General features: G+C 40.3%; 1 protein-coding gene across 1 annotated transcript; it reads right to left on the minus strand.

The window, feature by feature from the left end:
* Positions 1–5,224: 5,224 nt before the first annotated feature.
* LOC135526471 (nanos homolog 1-like) lies at positions 5,225–8,058 on the minus strand. The gene has a single exon (XM_064954869.1). The coding sequence runs from the start codon at positions 7,929–7,931 to the stop codon at positions 7,251–7,253; it is 681 nt and encodes a 226-aa protein (XP_064810941.1). The 5' UTR covers positions 7,932–8,058; the 3' UTR covers positions 5,225–7,250.
* Positions 8,059–10,012: the final 1,954 nt, after the last annotated feature.

Genomic DNA, 10,012 nt, shown 5'->3' on the forward strand with positions numbered 1-10,012 from the left:
TACAAACATACTAGCTATGTACTGTCTGTTGCTAATGTTTACCACACTTTATGTACATGCCAAATATGTGTAAAACCATAGCGCCACTTAAAGCCACACTCTCTATGAGCTAAGTGCAATGATCTCAACTTTCATAATCTAAAATGCAAGAATGTATCAATGCATTGTTTGTTTTATTTGTAATTTGATGGAATTGTAAACCAGCAATATATATCTGAACTTGTTGATTTCATGGACTTTCAAGGCTTGTATCCATGGTCCACGTGTAAATGATCATAAATTACATTTCCCAATGATGCCGCTTCTGTTTCAAATCAAGTCAGGGGTTCCAATGGGCTGAAACACAGACTGCAGTGGAGCTTTATTATTCTTTGTGATCCAGAAAGGCATTTTTTCCCCATGCTTGTATAAGGCTGACACCTTGTGGATCTCAATTACACTACAGTAGGTTTACTCCGCGTTTCCTGTAATCTAAGGATGATGCTTATCAAACAGCACCAGGTGGTGCTAAAGTACAAGCAATTTTACTATATCGTCACATCGTGAAACCCCCCAAACAGCAAGGCACACCATTGCAATTACAGCTGTTTACTGAACGAAACCGTAGTTTCACTCAACGGGCTTCATTGTTATGGGAAACATATGTTTACATTGCCAAAGCAAATGGAATAGACAATAAACAAAAGGAAAATAAACAAGGGAAATAAACAATCAGTAAACATTATGTTACACTAACTTAAAATCATTTAGACATTTAAAATGTCATATAATTGTCTATGTACGGTGTTGTAACAATGTGCAAGTCGTTGAAGTATGAAAGGGAAAATAAATAGACAGATAAATATACGTTGTATTTACAATTTTGTTTTTGTTCCAGTGGTTACCCTATTCTCATGGCAACGTGCCACAAATCTTGTACTGTGACTGCAGTATTTCACCTAACAGATATGGGAGTTTATTAATGTTTCATCTCTCTCTCTCTATCTCTCTCAATTCATTTTTAAGGGGCTTTATTGGCATGGGAAACACATGTTTACACTGTCAAAGCAAGTGAAATAGAAAAGAAACAAAAGTGAAATAAAGAAGAAAAAAAACATATAGTAAACATTACACTCACAAATGTTCCAGAAGAATAATGACATTTCAAATGTCTTATTATATCCATATACAGTGTTGTAATGATGTGTATAAACTTAAAGATTATTTCACTTAAAGTACAAAAGGGAAAATAAATATAGGTTGTATTTACAATGGTGTCTGTTCTTCACACTTTTCTTGTGGCAACAGGTCACAAATATTGCTACTGTCATTGCACATTGTGGTATTTCAACCAATATATACATTGGAGTTTATTAAAATTTGATTTGTTTTTGAATTCTTTGTGAGTCTGTGTAACATGAGGGAAATATGTGTCTCTAATATGGCCATACATTTGGCAGGATGTTAGGAAGTGCAGCTCAGTTTCCACCTCATTTGTGGGCAGTGTACACATAGCCTGTCTTCTCTTGAGAGCCAGGTCTGCCTTTGGTGGCCTTTCTCAATAGCAAGGCTATGCCCACTGAGTCTGTATATAGTCAGATGTCCTTAATTTTGGGTCAGTGACAGTGGTCAGGTATTCTGACTCTGTTTAGGGCCAAATAGCATTCTAGTTTGCTCAGTTTTTTTGGTAAATTCTTTCCAATGTGTCAAGAAATTATCTTTTTGTTTTTTCATGATTTGGTTGTCTCCTCTGTCTCTCACTCTGCATGCATATGTGTTCTTCAACTATCAGCCTGTAGGGGGCACTATTGAGACACATTTCAGTCTTGGCCATGCGGCCTCACATCTTAATGAAACCCCTGGTGTGGACTGTAACTGCTACAGCCAGGCCTGCTATCCACCTGGGAGTGGTATAAAAGCAGTTGTGCAGGAAGCTTCTGCAATTTCCTCTCACTTGCGTCACAAACGCATTACTGTGCATCTCACCCAAACCACAACCACATGGGAGCTCAATGAAGCTCTGGAATTTTCCGACTGCCAAAACACAAACAGAGACTAACTAGGAACCTCCTGAATCTGAATGTATTTCAACTTTTATTGTATAAGGTTAGGGATTTGGGGAGTAAAGTCATATTTTTTTGCAGCAACACCTAGTTGCCTATGGATCCTTGAGAACTGACAGCAAATGGCAATGTCAGTTCTTAAATCAATGACGGTATAAATGGGAATCATATTATGAGTTTTTCCACAGCTACAGGCTTATACTGTGTAACTCTTTGTGTCTATGTTTTTGGCACAATAACAACAACAACAAAGCCGACAGGATGACATTTCTGTAATATACGGTTGTCCTATGTGGTCCCTTCATGTGGTTATGGTTAACAGATGCTTCTCTGCCTGGATATACTAGCTCCCATAGGAATCTCCCTTAGCTTTACACATCATGACAGTAGCACTTCCACGGTAGCATAAGTGATTTATTTTCTGTTACTGTACATTTACAGATCCAATCCCCCCCCCCAGCTTTCCACTCCTCGGCAAAATAGAATGAGAAAAGAACTTAACACCAGAATATTGGCTATCACAGTAAGACAACAACAACCTCAGGCCAATTGTAATGAAAATTGCTGTTCTGGTCGGATGCAATTTTGGCTTACAGTGTATGCATTGAATTAATCCACCAAGAGTACTACTCTGTAAACATGGGCCAAAGTATATTAGCAACCCTGCTTTCTACATCCTGCCAAGTGTGTTCATTCTATTGGCACGGGGATAGTGTGCCTGCCTTGCAAGTGCACGGTGTCAAGTTGGTGTTGTGCTCCTCCCCAAATTTGCAGAATTGGTTTGAAAAATAGGAATGGCACTACAGGTTAGAGGCACACCCAGAAATGAAGGGTGCAAGAAGGGGCTTGAAAATGTAAGCATGGGTGTGCTGTGTGAATTGTATTCAGTACATATAATAATATAGTAAATAGCACCAAAGTGCCAATAATAATCAAACAAATCGGTTAGATAATAGAAAGTAACGACCACAATGCACTTTCAATCTTAACAACCTCAACAATGACCACATGAATGTGTCTTGTAAAAGTCCTATATTTATGAAAGATGTCTAACATGAACATGCTCAAATCTTACACCATCAAATGGCAACTTACTGGAAGACTTCCCACTAATACCCCTCCATATGGGGACTCGTGTTTCTTCGATGATTCATGCATGTCAGGTCCACGGGAAGCTGGGGAAAGCAATATGTAGGATGCACTTAACCGTCCTCCCTGGAATGGTTTTCATGCTCTTCCTGTCTAATATGCTCTACACAAAGTCCCCAGGTGACGAGAGGCAGCATCCTTAGGAAGAATGATTCTGAGAAAGGGGGGGCGGGGAGGAAGCCAATAAGTGTGACACCTTGCCCTGTAAGCAATTATCCATCTTCAATAATGTTATCACATAGAAAATGACAGAGGGGGATATGAAGGCCCATGGGGCCAATGAACAGTGTGAGTGTGTCCTTTTAGCCCACGCTAACAGCAACAGCTGAGTCGATTCGCCCCAGCACTCTGTAATAGAAATAGTGACCCATGTTTATTCAGCATTGTATGATAGAGGTCAGGGCTACACAAGTAGTGTCCAGAGAGTTGCAGGTTCATGTTCCAGGTGGGAGCGTCTGGTATAGAAATCCCCAGCTCAATTACGGTTGGTATTGTGAGGTAGGTAGTATTAATCATAGATGATATAGAAAAAGAAGTGAATTTATTTGGACATAGTCACCTATCCATGAGATATGTGAATTCAGATTTATTGGTGATGTTCTTTAATTTACATTTCTACATATGATGCAGTCTGCAGTAGGCTATTATGTTAGGCCCAAGTCCTAACTTCAGCTAAGGCTGAGATTCAATCTGAATCCCTACTTGACATTTAAAGGTAAATGAAGCCGACATCAGCGTTGACATTGAATGCAATCTCTGCCAACGGGGTAACATTGCCTTTAAAAGACGCTTTGTCTACAAGCATGCTCGGATTGAATCCCAACCTGAGTACCTCTATTAAATATGTAAATTATGCATTGATGTCAATGGGAGATTTGTGAGGAAATGTGATATGTGAGCATACTGTTACATAATTAGAGGTCTTCTCTACAGTAACAACCCAGTATACACAACCAAAAGATTAATTATTCACCTCAGAAAACTAGTGGATGGCCACTACTGACTGAGAAGACTTTACAGTAGGCCTGTAGTGTAAGTGCCAAATTATGGCACTAATAAGTATTATTTGTTTACTGTTTGGCATCTAACATAACACATACAGTCATAATATGAACCCAGTCCGTGTACTGTTATTCCTCCTCATACCATGTACAAAAACTATTATCTGTATAATATAGGCTTACAGTATGATATTGACAGACAGCCATTTCCCATCATAAAATCATGTTAGAAATTCACCCCATAAATGGAGGAACTAACTAGATTAATCAAATCCTGTTGGCAGCACAGCTAATGGGGTGGGGCAGCATGGGAATAGGGCCTGGTATGGCAGCCATGTTTGTCTGAAATGATCCCCTCCAGGCTTTTCCCCACCACTGTTCTCCGAGAGATAAATCCCTGTTGCACTTAGTATCCATCCATTTTTAATGCAGGGCCCCAGCTGGAGAATGAGAGGGAGGGAGAAAGGAAGAGGAGAGGGCTGAGAGGTGTGGATGGCTGTGCCCAAGGCCTCAACACAGCACCCGAGTGCTTAGTGTATACTGTCTGTCTGAATCCCCCTTTCTCAAAACAGGCCCAGAAGTTATGGACTGCTGGCTGCTGCCATTCCAGAGATAGCAGACAGAGAGGCTCGGAGAGGGGGGCATTATTCAATAGACTTCAGAGCAAACAATGATCTGTGTTGAGTAGGGAGGCACACTGGCCTAGACATTCCAGGGTGGGCAGCCTTCATGAACAACGGGCATGTGCTTGGAACAACCATGGGGCGTTGTTCCTCCAGCTGAGGTGGCTCTCATGCAGAGAGACTTTAACTTCTAGAGCGGAGGAAGACCACTCCCTCCATCTGTTGGAGTATGGACTTTAATGTTCTGTAGGCGGAGCCAATGACAGAGAGCCAAGAATGATATGTGCAATCTTTCATGGTATGGTCTAGCCTACATTTAATATCTGACAATGGCAATGAGATACTGTTCATGTCAACTGGTGAACGAGGTCTGTGTCTATCAAGTCGATCAATAACATCAAGGCATCAGTTATAATATTTGATAAGCTATTTATTCATGTAATTCATTCATATAGTATTATTCTGCACAGGCAGCATACAGGGACTAATTCATTCATATCGTATTATTCTGCACAGGCAGCATACAGGGACTAATTCATTCATATAGTATTATTCTGCACAGGCAGCATACAGGGACTAATTCATTCATATCGTATTATTCTGCACAGGCAGCATACAGGGATTAATTCATTCATATCGTATTATTCTGCACAGGCAGCATACAGGGACTAATTCATTCATATCGTATTATTCTGCACAGGCAGCATACAGGGACTAATTCATTCATATTGTATTTATTCTGCACAGGCAGCATACAGGGACTAATTCATTCATATCGTATTATTCTGCACAGGCAGCATACAGGGATTAATTCATTCATATCGTATTATTCTGCACACAAGGCATATAGGAAAATTGTGGTAAAATACTAATAACTAAGATCAACAGTGTTTCTTTTTTCTCATTTCATTTAATCAAAAACCTCTGTTACAAGTGGCAAATTGTCAACTGTTTTCAATATATCCCATTCTCTTGCAAACAACCCCAAGAATGTAACATTGAACACGTAAACTGATAACACTATATACAGACAATCACGTTTTGGTGAAGAATGAGTAGAGCTTATTGGAAATACACTTTTGTCATGTTTGAATGCAGCAAAAGAAAAATACAATTATGTTATACAAAGATCAAAAATACTATTCAAACCCTTATTATAAATGGCAGCACTATATTAATAAACTGCAGTTGACATTTTACATGTAAGTACAAAATCCTGTTGAGGTAGTACCCTCTGAAGTCACTTGAAATGCTAAAATACTGAATAAACGTAAGTCAACTTTATATACAATACAGCAAATCTCTCTTCCTCATTTCAGTTCATTAAAATGGTATAATCCTTTGGTTAACATAACTGTCAGAAATGTGCAGTCTCACAAGTGACAACTTTCCATCTTTCCATCTTACATTCACAATAATTTTGCATCTTTTTGGATTTAATCAGGGAAATAATGCAAAAGGGGGCTAATACATTGTTTTTTAGAAAGGCTTGTTTAATAACATTCATTTGCGCTATCCCACTATTTCTCAAGGTGAATTGTCCTCCTGACTCTAACATTGCAGAGCACTCCTTGCCTCCCCAGTTCAGTCCTCTGTTGAGGACTTTTTGGGGTAATTGTTGATAAAAGAAAAACTGCATTGAAAAGAAATGCCTACAAGCAATTATATCCAGTGTGTTACCCTCTCTTGGGAATGTAAACATCAAGGGTATATCTTATTGGGGTAATGATTATTCATAAGTCTGGGTGATGTGTGACATGGGAGATGAGTCATTTGGCTTGGCTATTATTGAGTATGAAGTTACCCAGAAAACACCAGGCCATAACAGAGATGTCATTGTCTTGTTTTTTTATGCTACAGATATTACATGTCAACTTCAGAGCAAGTTTGAAACTGTGTTGTGGAGTGGCAGACCAAGGAATGGGCCTCAAAGAGCCATATCTTGTTTTACAGACATCTTGAATGGAAATAGTTTTATTCATGAACATTCTTACCCTTGTTTAATGACAAACATAACTTTGGTTTTCAAAGAGAAAAGAATAGCTAAGCTTACAGTAAAAAGTACTGGTAACATGACAATCACAACCTTCTCACGCCCTCATAAATCAATGTACCCCACGAAACATTCAGCATTTGTTCACACATTGTGATTATGAATATAGGTGAATTTAAATGAACACGCAAAGAGCTATACACTATAAGAAGAAAATAAATTCAATGTATAACGAATAAAAACATCTATGTGAATAAAGCAACTATAAAAATATAAGAGATTTTGGAAAAAGCATAAAATCAATATATTGTTTTATTTGTTTATGAAGTCATGTAGCCTAGCCATTAGGACTGGGATATGCTATAGCCGCAATGGAAACAGTCATCTGAAAATTGTTCAGTGCAATTCAATTTAGTTTCTTTATTTGTGTACAAATCTATCTCTAGAATATTTTCATTCGCTTACCACCCACTGCCCTCCCTCCCTTTAATGGTCGCTGGGTTGGTTGATCTTTGGAGAGTGGACAGTACTTAATTGTGTGCGCATTGTCACCATTGGCACTGCAAAGAGGGCAGGTATAAGCCCGAAGAATGGGGCACACCACCCTCCCGTCGGGTGTCTTCAGAACGTGGGAGCCGTACACCTCCTCCGGCGCACCGTTATTCCTGCAGAAGACGCAGATTTTGGGCTCCTGTTTATTCCTTGACGTTGGTTTGCGCATCTTCCTCTCCACTCCGAACAGGTCAAATCCTGCGAAGCTCCCCCCGAAGCCCAAGTCCCGGTCTTGTAGTGGGATGCCACCGATTTGGTTTTGGAATGGACTCAGAATTGAAAAGCGCTCCTTCAAGTCCAGGATGGAGGTAGGCGGGGGGCTCGCGGATGGACAACAGCAGTCCAGGTGTCCGCCTCCACTACTGCCCGATATTACGCACGCACATTCTGGAGAGTCATCCAAACCCAGGGTTGCTTTCAGGGACTCGGTGATGGAGTTTGGGCTTTGGGGCATCATGTGCTTGTTATTCTTCGTGACCAACGTCGACAGACCCAGATAGTCGTTCCAAAAATTAAAGGTATAGTCATATGGGTTGCGAGCACTCAAATAGTTATGATTGAGGAAATCCATGATTCTTTTTCTCCCTTCTATGCAAAAGCACCAATGTAATCCTCCAGGTTTACAGCCAGAGTTCGTTTCCAGGATGGTTGGTGAACTGGACTGCTCCAGTGGTCTTCTAGTGTATAAACGCTTGTACAACAGGCTTGCTGCTTATAAGGAGACCCGAAAGCTGAAAAGAGGGCGGGGCTCTCTTCTTAAACCAAGTTTATGATCAGGTTGCAGCGCACTCTTTCTCTGCAAGGGTAGGTTTGGAAAGCGGGAAACCGATTCGATAAGGTCCGAACTGGCAGTCGTTTACAAGTTGGAAAACAACCACATATCATAGTCATATAGCCTACACAGAAATATATTCACACTTTTTTAACGGTTTCACTACGCACCAGTCATATGTGTTTAGAGCTACACCCGTAGCTTTAGGACTTGATACAGTAGGGCAGGATCGAGCTACGCAATAAATACATCATTGTTTCATTGTATAGCCAACATTGGGGATAGGGAGTTAATTGTGGGTGCGATGTCAAAGCCTACTAAAATAGCTTACATACACATGTTTGTGCGCATTTCTGGTGCACACCTTAACCCTTTCAAGACCATGCATGAATAAAATCCCTTTGTTCCTAGAGCACCCTCTCTCTCCACCACAGTGATACAACACTTCCCACCTGACTCTTGTCATATCGCTGAGTATTTGGATAATATGGTTAATAGCAGCCTAATGCCATATCCTTTTCTGTCATATGTAGGATTACCTCCTTACTGAAACTCACCATTAACCAAATTATTCCCCACTGCGTCTATTACAATTCAATACTACATATTTGTCACTAATATCATGATTATCCCATTGTAGTAGGCCTACAATGTATTTTGGCGGGGTAGTGGTGGTATCGTAGGTTATACTGCAGAATTACAGGGCTTGTCATAGTTTGTCAGTAGATTTACTTTGGCATTCCCCTTTTAGAGTGTTCCTTCTGTTGCTTGGGTATTGTGAGAAAAACCTCCTCCATCAAGCCACATTGTTCTACATGCTGAGGGCTGAATGAAGGCAAACTGTGTTGCCCTTCAAGCCACTCTCTCCAACCCCCTCCCTGAGTACAGAGCCCTAATGAGCGCAGATAACATATACTCACATTTATACAGTGGCATAGCCCTGGTCGGTATATGTGAATCCATTCAAGGAACAAAGAGCATAGGATGGGGAGACAGGAGCATATAGGGAAAGTGATGGCTCCGCAAGACATAACTCTCAGAATAGAATCTCATGCTTCCTTATGACTGCATTTTATGGGCAGAAAAATAATGAACACTGGTACAGGTGTAAATTGGAAAGTGCATGGGGGGAACAGTGTGAAAATGTCATGGAAGACAGGGTATAATGGAATATATAGGCAGAGCGTATTGGATGCAGGCTAGTGCTCTCACAGGTCTATAATCAGGATGGTATTCTATTGTTGAATCCTCATTCCCTTGTTGACAATAAAAGCAACGTGTCATTTCACTCCTCTGCCACTGGGAGAAAGTGTGAGCCCAGTGGAACCTAATCAGGATGACATCATCAAGCTTCCGTGCAATAGAATAACTCTTAACCCCAATAATTCACCCAAGGAGTTTTGATGTTTTTTTTTGTTTACTGCCAGAAACCTATGATGGATAGAACATATTCTACTTATGAAAATACGTGTCCACTTTCATTGACTGGGGCCATGACATGAGTAAAGCCCCTGCAATGGTATAGTGCATATCACGTAAGCCTAAAAAGAGTGGTTTGTTGTTGCTCTATCAATAGAGAAGTTGTATAACTATCACATCAAACTGAACTTTAAAGTGCATGTAAACATCAGGAATGCAGGAATCTCTACACAATCAGGCAACTCAGAGAACCATTCTGTAATCTACAGTAACTGCTGCCTGCCTTCTCCATGATTAACAACCTGAGTCTGGAATTTGAGAGCAGGACTCTTTAAACAATGATAGCATATGAGTGACTGCAGTTCTAATTAAAAGTGGAGGGGAGGTTGTTGAAACCCGTCCAATCGGGAGGATTACATCTATTTCAAGGGAATTCATTAGAACTCCATACCTTGCTGTTG

The sequence above is a fragment of the Oncorhynchus masou genome, chromosome 32, assembly GCF_036934945.1.
Source record: "Oncorhynchus masou masou isolate Uvic2021 chromosome 32, UVic_Omas_1.1, whole genome shotgun sequence".
NCBI classification, from domain to species: Eukaryota; Metazoa; Chordata; class Actinopteri; order Salmoniformes; family Salmonidae; genus Oncorhynchus; species Oncorhynchus masou.